At 40.3% G+C, this 14,818-nt stretch overlaps 1 protein-coding gene across 1 annotated transcript; it reads left to right on the plus strand.

Moving 5' to 3' along the window:
* The first annotated feature begins 1,882 nt into the window (after nucleotides 1-1,882).
* On the plus strand, nucleotides 1,883-14,565 carry LOC143383654 (chemokine-like factor). Its single transcript, XM_076838462.1, has 4 exons — nucleotides 1,883-2,070; nucleotides 8,254-8,412; nucleotides 11,666-11,761; nucleotides 14,390-14,565. The coding sequence occupies exons 1-4, from the start codon at nucleotides 1,990-1,992 to the stop codon at nucleotides 14,510-14,512; spliced, it is 459 nt and encodes a 152-aa protein (XP_076694577.1). The 5' UTR covers nucleotides 1,883-1,989; the 3' UTR covers nucleotides 14,513-14,565.
* Nucleotides 14,566-14,818: the final 253 nt, after the last annotated feature.

Genomic DNA, 14,818 nt, shown 5'->3' on the forward strand with positions numbered 1-14,818 from the left:
CCCTGCGCGCCCCCTCCCCCGCCCGCCCGGGCGCCCTTAAAGAGACCGGGTCGCATTTCACCCTCTCCGCGAAAGGGAGAGGTCCGCGGAGAGGGATTCGCAGCTAGCAGCACGCATGACTTGGAGGATGGACAGCAATATTCCCAGGGACTGATTGGTTTGTGAATTTACTGCAGATTATTGACGCCTACGCCATCCACACGTGCCACGTTCCCCTTCATGTCAGGTGGTCCTCCCCAACAACCCTGTAGGTAGATACTGTCACTCCCATTCTCCGAGTTCGTTATTGGAAAATTGGGCAAAATGACGCTGGGTTTGATCCCCAGCACAGGCTAAAAAGTGGGGGAGCAGGGGAGTCGGAATTCAGGACAATAAATGTGCTAGATCCCTCAGGAAGGTCCTATCAGTATTCCAATTGGACAGACAAATGGGTATAGGGAGGAAACCTGTAAATCCCACCTATAGTCAGGTAACAAAAATTCAGCCCGGATTTGGGATAGACTACGTGTGTTTGTTTTGTGGTGCTAGGGATTGAACTGCATGCATGCTAGGCAAGCACTTTACCACTGAGCTACATCCCCAACCCTAGACAAGGTATTATAATTGGACTGGCCCAAGCCCAGTAAACACCCTAGACTATATGAAAGTTTCAGTGGGTAGGTAGTTTACCCCTCCCCCAAGTATAGGATCCTGGCAGTCACACTTGTACGGAGAGAAATAAGTCATTTTCAGTCTTAGCTTTCTGTAAATAAACTTCAAGATTAAGGTCAATATTTTTGTGAGTGATTTCATTGGCTTCATTGGAGCATTTGTGGAAAACATGGAGTATCTTGAGGACCTAAGACTGTTCTAGGTATGGAAACACTAGCATCAGTGCGAGGTAAAAGTAAAACTATGCGAACTATCAGACTTACAAACCTGGACTGTGACACCCTGGGAACACAGATAGCATAAGAGATCCAGGCTATTATTTCAGGCTACACAGCTACTGTTTGCCAGACCCTGCCGGGAGAGACACAGACACAGACAGGTCTTTGCTTTTGTGGGATATGTATTATTTTTTTTAACTAATATACAAAATTGTACCTATTGGGACTGGGATTGTAGCTCAGTGGTAGAGCGCTTGCCTCTTATGCATGAGGCACTGGGTTAGATACTCAGCATCACATAAAAATCAATAAATAAAATAAAGATATTGTGTCCATCTACAACTAAATACATTTTTTAATTGTACCTATTTACCAGGTACCATGTGATGTTTCAATACATATATACATTCTGTAGTGTTGAGATCAGTGTAGATTTATCTACTTAACATTTATCACTTCTTTGTGGTGAAAACATTCAAAACCCTTTCTTTGAGATTCTTATTTTTCAGCGAAATAGTACATTATCATTCTCTGTAGTCACCATACGGTGCCATAGAACACCAGAACTTCTTTCTCCTAACTGTAACCTGGTACACATTAATCAGTCTTTCCTCACAGGAATCAGCCTTATGATATCAGCTAGAGATAAAGGCTGAGGGAGAGAGTGACGGTGACCACTCTGCACAGGGTGATCAAGGGAAATCTTCTCTAAGGAGGTGGCATTTAAAATGCCACAGTCTGCGGAGACACAGACTTGTCACCCTCCCTTGCCTGTCTTCCCCTACCCCAACCCTGCCAGCGCCGGCCTACTGGGAAGCTCCTGGGGAGAGTTATGGTCCTAAGTACCAGGCAGGGCGAAGCGGGCTAACAGGAGGCGGAACCACTTTGTTGCACTCCTAGGTTGGCTTTTGGGCCAGGTCCACCAAGCGGATCGCAAGGCTCCCGTGGAGCGCAGGCGCACGAGTGCGGGGGGGGGGGGGGGGCGGGGTTGCTGCGCACGCGCGCGAGGGAGGGAAGCCCAGAGGGGCGGCGGCCGTTGAGATCCTCTGCGCGAAGCTTGGCGGGGTCGGGTGCTGCGGAGAAGGATCGGAGAAGTGCAGCTGTCAAGTCCGCTGGCTCAATGGAGACCGCCATGCAATTGAAACCAAGACATCGCCCCTTTTGCTGCAGTGTGAAAGGCCACGTGAAGATGCTGAGGCTGGTGAGGGACAAGGCTGGGGACAGGGCGCGGGGCGAAGTGAGTCAGACAGCAAGGGTGCTCAAGGGCCCGGAAGAATGGTCATGAAGTTTACAGCGGAACAACGCCACATTGGTTCCGTCAACTTTGTTTTTATTAAGGTTTCCCAACAAGTAAGGCATTTTGCTCTGCCCTCTAGGGGGAAGGAGTCATAGAGCTCTGCCCTCTCCCGAGAGGGTTGGGGATACAGTCATTAAACAAAGTCCACAGACCCACCTCAATGGCCTACACTTGGACCCCCAAGCCTGCAGATCAGGTGACCAGGGGATTCAGTCATAGCTGTATCACTCAGAAGCCAACAAGATCAGAACGATCTTGAGGGTTTGTTAGATGCTAAGGTTACTTACTGTAAGTCAAACATTTGATGTGATGAAGCTCAAGGCTGATACTGTCCAGAGCAAGGACAAAGACGGAACTTGCCTATTTTTAAGGCTTCATACTTACCAGGAGCATTGCAGACAGTTCTGGACAGTGGTTTAGAGGAAATTAATTATCATTTGGAGGGGAGTGGCTGGGCTAGTTAGAGAAGTGGAAACAATCTTAGTTGAAGGAATTCTAGAAAAACTCAAGGAAAATGAAAAAAAAATATATTGTTTTAAATTTTTAAGAGTTAACATGGGAGAGGAGGCTGAAATAGTTCACATAGGAAAGAATTTTATATTGGCAAAAGGTCCCAAAGTTAAATGGCCACTTGGGAAACACTCCATTCCGGGGCAACAAAGATAATATGCACAGAGGAGCACTTGGGAAGGATGTTGTAAAGATTCAGACTTCAGGTAAGTGAATAGAACAAATTGAATATAAGATCCTTCCCACACCAAAAGTCTGAAATTCTGAGAAAAACCTATATTATAATACAAATTAGGATGCATATGAGAAGTTCAGGAACCTACACTGGAGTTTTTGTTTGTTTGTTTTTTAAAGGAGGGAGAGGGAGAGAGGTGGGGGGGGAAGGGAGACAGGTTGGGGGGAGGGAGACCTTTGGTTAGGAATAAATAATCAGGTGAAAAGTGACCTGAAGATCTGGAGTGTTGGCTAGGTACCAAAAGCTCTAGAACACTGAAAAAGGAACAAGTTTCATGAGAAAAGTTTAGTTTTTGACATTATTTCCTTAAGCAAACAATCTGAATATTTAGTGTATTCCAAGTTCTGGGCTAATACCAGGGACAACAAAAATGTACCAAGACAAGTCCCTGACTTTTAGGATTCTTCAATTTAGTCAAAGAGACAGATACAGAAGCAAATAACTACATAACAGGAGATAAGGTAGAGATAGGGAACAAAGGTAAGGCATCTAACTAAGGAAATAAAGAGAAGTATTAGGAAACTTTTATAAAGCAAATTAGGGTGGGGTCTAAGAGAGAGCCACCAAGGCATGGAGAAAAAAAATATGATTTATACAGCAAATTATGAGAAGTTTTGAATGTTGCTTTATTTATTCATTCAATGGATATTTATTGAATGTATAACATCTGTCAGGCACTGCTCCTGGCCCTTGAGAGGTTTCAGTGAACAAAGTAAAAGATCCCTATCTTCATGGAGTTTACATATTGGGGTAGGAGAGCCAGAGAGACAAACACAATAAATTAATCATGTGATATTCTAGGAAGTGATAAGTGCTATGGAATAAGAGAAAATAAAACTGGGTAAGGGAGGATACAGAAGTGGGTGGAGGGGAAGGAAGTTTGAAAAGGAAGTTTGCCATAATAAGTTAGTCCTTGTTGAGATGACATCAGAGAGTTGAGGGAGTTATGTGGAGAAGAGTGTTTAAGTCGGAGGAAAATCCAATAATGGTCCTGTTCTATGGCAGAAATGTACCTAAGGGGTCGATATTGAGCAAGGTAACAAGTGTACCTTGAGTGGAGTGAGAGGAACACAGTGGAGATGAGAAGGTTTTGAGTAAAGGAGTATATAATTTGACTCATTATATTTTTTTCAAATATACTAACAATAAATAGTTTGATGGGAAGAGACGGGGTGGGGGGGGTTGCTGGAGGGTAAAGGTAGAACCCAAAAGGCCATTTAAAGCTGTTGTGGTATTCTGCACAAGAGATGATGCTACTTGGTGGCTGGTGGTAGCCAAGTAAGTAATAAGAAGTTGTCACATTTGAGTTGGGTAAGGTGGCACACACCTGTAATCCCAGCAATTCAAGAGGCTGAGGCAGGAGGATTGAGAGTTCAAAGCCAGTCTCAGCAACTTAGAGAGGCTCTAAGCAACTCAGCGAGACCCTGTCTCAAAATAAAAAAATATTTTAAAAAGGGTTCAGTAGTTAAGCACCTCTGGGTTTAATCCCCAGTACAAAAAGAAAAAAAAAAAGTAGTCACATTTGAAATATACAAGTTGAGTATCCTTTATCCAAAATGCTCAGGACTAGAAGAGTTTCATACTTTCATATTATTCATATGTAATGAGATATCTCGGAGAAGGGACCCAAGACAAAATTCATTTGTGTTTCGTGTACCTTATGTACATAGCCTGAAGATAATTTTGTATAATAATTTTAAAAATTTTGTGCATGAAAACAAGTCTGTGCACTCCTTCAGAGATCAGTTGTGGAATTTTCTACTTAAATTAGCAACTCAAAAAGGTTTGGATTTTGGAGCATTTTAGATTTTCAGATTAGAGATACTCAATATGGATTTTAAAAGTAGTACCTACAAGATTTGCTGATGAACTAGACACAGAGTAGGATAAAGAGAGGAATCCAAGATAACACCAAAGTTTTCTGCCTAAGCAAGTAGAAAGATTCAGTTGTCATCTGCTGAGATCAGAAAGCCTCATGGGTGAATCATATGTGAGAGGAAGACTAGAAGTTCAATTTCAGTGTTAAATTAGAGATACCTATTGGACATCCACGTGGAAATATTGAATAGGGAGTTGGAATAAACAAGACTGGATTTTCGTAGAGAGGTCAGGCTTCAGAAATAAAAGTATTTAAAGCAACAAGACTAATGAGTAAATCAAAAGAGCAGTATAGGTAGAGCAGAAAAGAGGACTGTGGGTTGAGCCCTGGAACATTCCAATATTCAGAGGTTGGGGAGGAGAGAAGAAACTAGCAAAGAAGAACTAGAGGGAGCAGTGGGGGGAGGGCAGGAGTAGGAGAAAACAAGAGTATAATGACTTGGAAGATAAGTGAACACACTCTCAGGAGGGCGTGATCAGCTGCATCAAATACTGATATTAATTCAAGTAAAATGAGGACCAAGAAGTAAACTTTGGAATTATCTTGTGGATAAGTTGTAAGACAAGTCTGCTAGAGAAGTAGACAGGAGCTAAATCACAGAAGACCTTGAAAACACGATGAGAGGGAGGCTCTGTCTAAAGACCATGTTGAAGGATTTTAAGTAGGTGAGGAAATGCATACACATTTGCATTTTAGAAATTGTACTGTAGCATCTTTGGTAGTTCCAGGAAAGGATGCTGAAGAGCAGTAGTTGTAGGGATGAAGAGCAGAGAGTGACAAACAGGCTTAGGCATGAAGTCAACTCAGTTGTCAGGAGTAGGAGCAGGATCTTAGGTCTTTTGGCTTGGATAATGAAGTAGATGGTAGTACCACCAACTGAGGTGAGGAATAGAGGAGAGGCAAAAATGAGTTCAGTTTTGGTGAATCCAAGATTCCTGTAAATCTGGTTAGGGTTTCTGAATGTCTAAGTGTGAATTGTGGGCTTTCGAACAAGAACAGAGACTTAGATTTCACAGAGTGGGATGTGGGCCAAATCCAGAGGAATGCCAGCATTTTAAAGAGGTGGGTAAAATTGGAGGAGCCCACCAAGAGAGAACAGGTGCAGGAGGCACAAGAACAAGGGAAAGTGACCTAGGAGCCAGATGAACAGAGAAATAGGCCCTGGATTCCATCCTGAGTAACACAAAAGAAAGAGAAAAAGCATGTATTAAATTTAGTACTTTTGAAATCAGTGATAACAAAGTCAGTCTCCATAGAATACTGAAGAGATTTACAGGAATCTTGAATTCACCAAAATTGAACTCATTTTTGCCTCTCCTCTAGATGTTTGAGATGTGAACAGGGTATTTAAAAGGTAATTGGAAACAAAGGCCACAAGTTTAGGAAAGTGCATCAAGGGAGAACCTAGTGAGACAGAAATCATGGAAATTGTATGGAAGTGGGATATTACCAGTGCCAATAACCATGATACATACAATAAGGCCACAGAGGATGGGGACTGAAAAAAATGAGCCTTGATTTTATTTAATTTTTTATTTATATACTTAACAGTATTAGGGATTGAAACCAGGAGCTCTCTACCAGTGAGCTACATCCCTTGCCCCCTTTATTTTTTTGAAATTAGGGTCTCGCTGAGTTGCTCAGGCTGGCCTCAAACTTCTCCTGACTCAGCCTCCCCAGTCACTAGGATCAGAGGCATGTACCACAACACCAGGCTTGACCTTGATTTTTATGATCCATGAATTCATTTGAGATGACACATTGCTAAAAGTCATTATAAAGAGTGAAGTAATTTAGTAATTTAGTTATTGGTAGTCAAACTAACCAATTTAGAAATTCAAAGATACTTTGGCACTAATAAAGTAATTGAAAGAATTATGAATAAGTAGCCTATGTAGACTTAAAGTTAAAAAGAATATGTAAAATGGTACCATCTGGAAGGTATTATAAACATCTAGCCAGGGAAGACTCTTGACTAAACCACTTCCAAGAACACAAAGAGACTTTAGATAGAGCTCTATTTCCTAAGAACCTCATGGCATTGATAGAACTCCCTGGAACTCACCAATTCTTTTCCTTTAATAATTCACCTAATATTGACATATTCTCCATCTTCCTTTGGAAATGAAAAAAAAATTGAATTAGATTAATTATCTTCAGGGGTGTTTTTTCCCCACACTTAAAATGTCCTTAATTCTGTTGGCATTGTGTTTAGTGAGAGAAATCATGTAAAAATGTACTTTAGTAGTACAGCCATCAAATATCAAAATGTTTTTTTCTCTGACAACACGTTTTAATCCCCATTGGTATTTTTTCATGTTAACATTCCACTTAAGTTATTACTCAGCAATAAAAGAGAATAAAATCATGGTATTTGCAGGTAAATGGATGGAGTTAGATAAGATAATGCTAAGTGAAATTAGCCAATCCCAAAAACCCAAATGCCGAATGTTTTCTTTGATATGAGGAAGCTGATTCATGGTGGGATAGGGAGGGGGAGCATGGGAGGAATAGACGAACTCTAGATAGGGCAGAGGGCTGGAGGAGAAGGGAGGAGGCATAGGGTAATTAATTATGGTGGAAAATGATGATCATTATTATCCTAAGTACATGTATGAGGACATGAATTGGTGTGAGTATACTATGTACACAACCAGAGATGAAAAATTGAGCTCTATATATGTAATAAGAGTTGTAATGCATTCCTCTGTTATATAAAAATAAATAAATAAAGTTTTAAGAAGATTCCAGATTGCCAACAGTTAAGAAATGATGAGTGAATACTAAGGAATTATAGAGCCAGTATACAGACATTTTTGAGAAGCAAAACAAGATGTAGAAAACAGAACCGGGATTTCTATAAGGAACAAAATGAAAGGAAAGGGTGTGTGTGTGTGTGTTTATTTTAGGAAAACAACTTAAATTTATTAGGATATCAAGGAAAGGAGCTAGAAGAGGAGGGCAAATTAAAAGTATGAGAGGGAAAGAAGCTATATGGTGGGAAAAGATGAAGAAAACAGATGTGGGAAACTGTAGTACCAGAAGGACAAGTGAAGCCAGGCACCAAGGTGCATGCCTACGATCTCAGTGACTTAAGACACTGAGGCAGAAGGATGGTAAGTTTAAATCCACCCTCAGCAACTTAGCGAGACCTCATCTCAAAATTGAAAAAAAAGGACTTGAGGGTGTAGTTCAGTGGTAAAGAGCCCCTGGGTGCAATCCTCAGTACTGCAAAAAAAAAAAAAGGTAAGTGGAGTAATTACTTAAAATAAGAGAGCCACCCCTAATCCTCTAAAACACAAAGAGTTTCTGTATTCATACATTTTAGTCATGCTCTTATATGTATGTGTATATGACAGAAACCTATTTATTTGATCATTGTAGAAATGATCACTTTTACGGCTTAAACTGTATTCAAAAATCATTGAGTAAAGCATGGTTTGTTTGTTTGTTTTCCTCCTAGGTAGTAACTGCGACATCGATGACCTTTTTTATCATCGCACAAGCCCCTGAACCATACATTGTCATCACTGGATTTGAAGTCACTGTTATTTTATTTTTCATAATTTTATATATATTTAGACTTGATCGAATGATGAAATGGTTATTTTGGCCTTTGCTTGTAAGTGTTCAGTTTCATCCTTAAGATTTAATTACTTTTTCCTGCCACTGTGACATATTTTAGTAAACTCTGTTGCTTTTTTCTCTTACACCTTTAAGATGGTCTCAGATAGACTCAAGAAAAAGGAACTCTACCTGCTGCTCATGTGCTCTGTACTGTCCTTGGGGGAGGGTCTCCAGGGGATCCTGGGCTGCCACAGAATATAAATTCTCCTCTGTGTTCCACCTACTAGTAGATGTGGCTGGCCTTTCTTTTAAGAGAATTCACTCAAATTTGGGTCTTCTAAAGAAATTTAAGTTTAGGTTCATGTTTATAAAATTATACAGCATTTTAAATCTTTACTTCCCTTTTAACTGCATGTTGATATGGCCTCAAAATTGGGGGATAGAGATGACAGCAGGTACCTAATATCTATCCTTGTTCATCCCTGGTCACTAAATGAAAAATCAAACTGTTTGGGTAAGAAAAATAAAATACAGTGTTAACTTGCTTGAAAATGTCCATGGGATTTGAAAATATCTATAATCTTTAATGCCCTTCCCATCTTTGGCTGGACAGGTAGCTGCCATATCTTTCTCTGCTGTACTTGTCTTGGCCTCTTGGATTCCAGCGTGCTTATATCCAAGCTGGTAACTCCTATTGAGGAGAGAGGACGTTAGAGTTATTCTCTGACTATAAAGGGTAGCTTTTGGGACCACCTTTGAAGGCTAATGATGAGAATCTCAGGCTAATCACAAGCTAAAGAAGTCCCAAACAGGGAAAGCAGGGAAATAGATAGGCTCTTCATAACCCCTCCCACTTGATCTATACTTCTGAGCTGAACCTGATTGGAGGGAGGTCTAGGAAAAGAGATTACAAGTCTTTTCTCAGATGACCCTCAGAAGCAGAAAGAAGTAAGCTAGATTGTCTAAGGATTTCTCAAGGAGATAAGGAACACTGGTCCACATTTGCTTAAAAGTCATATAGTTAGTCTTCTTACTCTGCTTCTCCAGAGTTAATAAGACTGACACATTTTAGTATTTTTCTCCAAATGCAATAATTTTCTGGAGCTTCTTACATGTTTCAGTAATAAAATTGGAGCCCCAAATTTAACAGAATACACTGAAAGAGTAGCTTAGTAGTCTCAAAGTCTTAGGATCAAACCTTGCCAATGTTGTAATCACTTAGAAATAGTGCTATATGAGCCGGGCACAGTGGCACATGCCTATAATCCCAGTTACTCCAGAGGCTGAGTCATGTTCAAAGCCAGCCTCAGCAATTTAGCAAGGCACTTACTCAGTGAGACCCTGTCTCTAAACGAAATATAAAACAGGGCTGGGGATGTGGCTCAGTGGTTGAGCACCCCTGGGTTCAATCCTCAGTACCAAAAAAAAAAAAAAAAAAGAAAAAGAAAAAAGAATGAATGCTATATAGTAGTTAAGCGACTGCTGCATTATGCTTCCCAACTTTTTCTCTGATCTTGATCTAATGAAATTATTTATTCAACAAATGATAAGCATCTGCTAATCCCATTTAAATCTGTTCTCTAATAAAACAAAACACAAATCTTGCACTTGAAAAACTTTCAATGTAGTCAGAAAGCAAGATAGATGAGAACTCAGTGACTCAGGGCTTGGTCGACATACAGGATGGTGTGGAAGCATCCAGCCAGAAAAGGAGATAATCACAACAGGCTCATGAGGAAAGATTTCCTGAGCCAAAGTGGTTAGCAGCAGAGTGCCGGAAGAGAAAGGGGCTTCCTCAGAAGCAGTAACATACTCAAGGGTCTGGGTGGAAAAAGAGCATGGCCCTCCAGGACCTGCAGGCAGCTCTGAATGGCTGGAGTATCAAGTTGTGATCAAGAAAGCGGGCAGAGGGGGAGGCTTGAGGCAGTAGGGAGTCAGAGCATGCAAGGGCTTCTGTGCCCTGGGCTTTAACCAAAAGGCTGATGGGAGCTTTTCAAGATTTTTAAATAGAGGAATATGACAAGTTTACAGGTTACCATCATAGACACTGCCATCAGTGTCTATAATGGCTTGAAGAGAAAAATAAAAAAAAAACTAGAGGAAGTTCTCAAAGACCATTTAAAAGTCTGTCATAATCTAGGCATGAAAATGATAAAGGCATGAACTAAAGTTACGACTATACCTAGAAAGGAAAGATGGGTTAATGAGGTAGGATTGATAGGACAGGGGAACGAGGTAGAATTCCTGTTGTTTAAATATCTACCTGGAGAAGATATTGAGAGGAAGAATGGGCTTAAGGAAGGGTGGAGAGAGCTGTATGCAACGAGTTTGGGTGCAGAAATGTTGTTTAAGTTGTTTATGGGAAATTTAAATGGCAATGTTCACTACAGGTCTGAAGCTTAGAGGGAGGAGCTGCAGCTGGGGTTTGGAAGTCATCAACTGCTGATGGTAACTCAGCTTAGCCTGGCCAGGCGGCCTAGAGAGAGAGTGTGGAGGGAGCTGAAGGTAAAACTAGGTGGTGAGGAGTGGCCAGGGAAATTTAGCCATCATGCCGGCTAAATTGCACTTCTTAAAACAAAGTTAAGAGTGAAAAGTGCTTTGTGTGGAGAATTTATTAAATTTATTAAATGAGTGAGCTATATAAGGCAATATTGTTGGCCAGCCATTGTATACAGATGTATATGGGATTCATCTTGAAAATTACAACTTTCTCTTAAGTACTTATTTGCTGTCTTTAGTTTTATTAGTTTCATTTTATAACAGAGTTGTTTGATATACAATGTAGACTACTCCACATATCTTCTTACATTATTAAAAATGAGCATTACAACTTCTCAGAGTATCTACCCATTCTACCCTAAAATATATAATACATCTCATACTCTCCAGATGAGTTCTGCTTCCAGTGACATTTATGTTATGTCAAAAAGAAATAAATGCTAAAGTAGTTAAATGTTTGATGTATTACAGGTAAAGAGAACCACTAGGTGTCATTGTAGACCAAATACTATGTAGGTGTCCTTTACTGTAGCACTTTGGCTTCCTGAAAGATATATGCTAAAAAATTTAATAAAATATAATTTTCGAATTTTTTAAGGAGCTGATCCTTTGTTGTTTCTTGATGGACTATTCTGTCTCTCTCTCTCTCTCTCTCTCTCTCTATCTCTCTATCTCTCTCTTTTTGTTGTGCTGGGTGTCACACCACACAAAGTCTTGCACCTGTTAAGCAAGGCCTCTACATTGAGCTACACTCCTATACTTTGGTGGTCCTTTTGTAAAGCTGTCTGTATCCTACTCTGTGTTTTTAGGATATTATCAACTCGATAGTAACAACATTATTCATGGTCATCGTATCTGTTTTGGCACTGATACCAGAAACCACAACATGGACAATCTTTGGAGGGGTAAGTAGAGGTCTTCCTAGTTATTTGAAAACCAGAAGTACAGAAAACTGCAATATATCCTTTGGGTTCATAAGCCAATATACGGTGCCTACTGGCTTGATATTCTGTATGAATGAATACATGCCCCGATTCTTTTAACATGAAGATATATGAGGTTCCTACACAGTCCTTATTGGTATAAAGGGCTATATCAGACTGAAAAAAGCTGATAGAGTCAGTTTCAATACTTAGCCATGAGAAACCTGATACCAAGCAAAAGAAAAACATGATGAGGTATACAATGAGTCAAAATGCATTCTGCTGTCATATATACCTAATAGAAATAAATTTAAAAAAAGAAAAACAGGTTTCGTAGCTCACATTTTTTAAAGAAAAAGATACATATCACTTGTTAAGGTGAGATACTTTTTCAGGTGGACTATAATAGATATCCTTATGACAAAGGATGTGGTAGGAAGGCTTGCAATTAAAGGTTAACTTTAACACCACTTGAAGAAAAATAAATCAATTTAATCTGACTTTACCCTAGAAAACAACCAAAATAAAAGAGTCAAGAAATTATACTTCCATCTGAGATTCTTCTGGGGTTCCAAATCATTTGATTTCTAAGTTCTAATCTGGAGAATTGAATTACCAAGTTCTTCTCTCCTGCTTCCTTGTTCTTTCACAGTATGGACCACTTAGAAGAATGGACCCCTCTTAGACAGCCATATATTTCAGAACCCATGGTTTTCACCTCCCTCTGGCCTAAGCAACTTCTGGAGGGACCAGAAATGCTAGAAATGAGGCAACACAATAACAGCAGTTTCCCCTAATTGCTTTTTAAGATAATCTTCTTATCCCTCTCTAATATGAAGAAAAACAGCCCAGGCATAGGACTTACATTCATTCGTCTATCTACTTGTTCATTTGTTCATTCATCCCTTAAGTGCTGACACAGTAGAGGGCTATGCTACCCATACAATAATCACTAGCCAAATGTAGCTACTCAGTACTGGAAATGTGGCTAGTCTGGATTGAGATAAGATGTAAGTATCAAATACACACTGACTTTCAAAGACTTACTAGCCTGCCCCCAAAATAATACTTCATTAATAATTTGATCATAGTAACACTATGTTAGATAACATTTTAGATATATTGAGCTAAATAAAATATGGCAATAAAGTCAATTTTACTTGTTTACTTTTTTAATGTGGCTCTTGGAAAATCTTAATTATGTGGATTATATTGATGACTCACATAGCCCTTTTGGACGGTACTGGGCTAGAGTATGAGCCCTGTCTGTCCTCAAGTTGCTCAAAGCCTTACCCAGGAGATAGACATGCACATAGCTGCATAAAAGCAGTTGACAGTAATTCTGGGCATAGACAGAAGAAAAAACTGCTTCCCCCTGGCAGTGGAATTGCAGTTTACCTACAATGAGGAGAAGAAAAGGGGAAAGTTTCCAGAGGGAAGAATCAGCAATGTGTATAAATGCCAAAGTCATAAAAGGATTGGCAGCAGGTACTTAGTGTGGTCAGGACCTAGGAGGCAGTGGCTTGAGACTAGGTGGAAAAGGAGACTGCAGGAGCAGGAAAATCAAATTTCCTGGTGGCTGAACAAAGCTGACCTAGTGGTATAGAGACAATAACATCTCCCTCCTCCATCCCAGGTGCTAGCTCTCAAATAGCCATCAGAGTACCTAAAGGCCACCTCCTGTTCTATTGGTCCCTTTACCTCAATTTTCTTTCTTTCTTTCTTTCTTTCTTTTTTTTTTTTTTTTGGTACTGAGTACCCCAGGGGCACTTTACCCCTGAACTACATCCCCATTCCTTTTTTATTTTGAAACAGGGTCTCACTAAGTTGCCAAAAGTCTCACTAAATTGCTGAGGATGGTCTCAAACTTTCAATCCTCCTGCCTCAGCCTCCCAAATCTCTTATGATTATAGGTGTGCACCACTACTCCTGGCTCAACTTTATTTTCTTAAAGCCTGTTTAGAATCTTGCCCCTTAAGCAGTTGTAGCCCAGCCATTGGGAGTTCACTGAATCATCACTCCAGTTCTCCAATTTTTTTTTTTTTAATCACAGTTGTAGTTCCCATGATTTAATCTTGAGCTGGTATTAGCTTTGACACTTTCTGCAGTGGTTTGGCAATAGAAAAGTCAAATAATTGAACACTTGGGATAGAAATGTTGATCGATAACTAAATATAATCTGTAGGGTTGAAAGGAATACATACAGGAGCAAGTTGGCAGAAAGACAAGTCGGGTGTGGTAGTGCCCGGCTGTAAGCCCAACAGCTCCTGAGACTCAAGCAGGAATATCCCAAACTTTAATTCAGCCTTGGCAACTGAGCAAGAATCTGTCTCAAAGTAAAAAATTAAAAGGTCCAGGGTTATAGCTCAGTGGTAAAGTGCCACTGGGTTCAATTTCCAGTACAAACAACTTCACTAGTATTTCTGTTCACTTAAATTATCTTTTTCCTTTCTGTAGGCAGGAAAACTTGGTAAAGCCTTTTCCAATTTTAATTTCGAGGGCAGCAGCAGGGAGCAATCTCAGCACCCTATCAAAAGGGGAATTCCTTGGGCAGACCACTTAAAACGGGTGTGAATGACAGAAGTCAATGAGACATTGTCTTTGTTCCAGGTGTTTGGACTTATCACAGCAGTGTGCTGCCTTGCGGATGGTATCCTGCTTTACCGGAAGCTTTTGTTTAATCCAAGTGGTCCTTACCAGAAAAAACCTGCTCATGACAGAGAAGTGTTCTAATCTTGTGTTTCTTGTTAGTTGGCAATAAGTATTAAACGTGTTTCTTTATTCCATATATTATCCGCTGTTCTTTTTTGAACACTCAGTATGGGAGCTGGAGGGAGAGGTTTTCCAACCCTGTACCCAGCCGGCCTTACTAGAACTCTGTGGAAGTGCCTTTGAGCCCGGGGATGGAATCTGGTTTTCCCTGTTCCTGGGTCTGTGCCAGGGAAAGAAGCATCAGGACCCCTCCAAATCGTCTCCAGAACGCTGTTCCTCCAGGGCTGGCCAGCAGCACCCAAGGGTGGGTTTGAAGAGTAGAGATTC

Source organism: Callospermophilus lateralis, chromosome 18 (genome assembly GCF_048772815.1).
Source record: "Callospermophilus lateralis isolate mCalLat2 chromosome 18, mCalLat2.hap1, whole genome shotgun sequence".
Classification (NCBI taxonomy): Eukaryota; Metazoa; Chordata; class Mammalia; order Rodentia; family Sciuridae; genus Callospermophilus; species Callospermophilus lateralis.

Coding starts and splice junctions, on each gene's coding strand:
- LOC143383654 (XM_076838462.1), top strand. CDS start 1,990: ATGGAGACCGCCATGCAATTGAAACCAAGACATCGCCCCTTTTGCTGC. Junction 2,071..8,253: donor ACGTGAAGATGCTGAGGCTG/GTGAGGGACAAG, acceptor TTTTCCTCCTAG/GTAGTAACTGCGACATCGAT. Junction 11,762..14,389: donor CATGGACAATCTTTGGAGGG/GTAAGTAGAGGT, acceptor TCTTTGTTCCAG/GTGTTTGGACTTATCACAGC.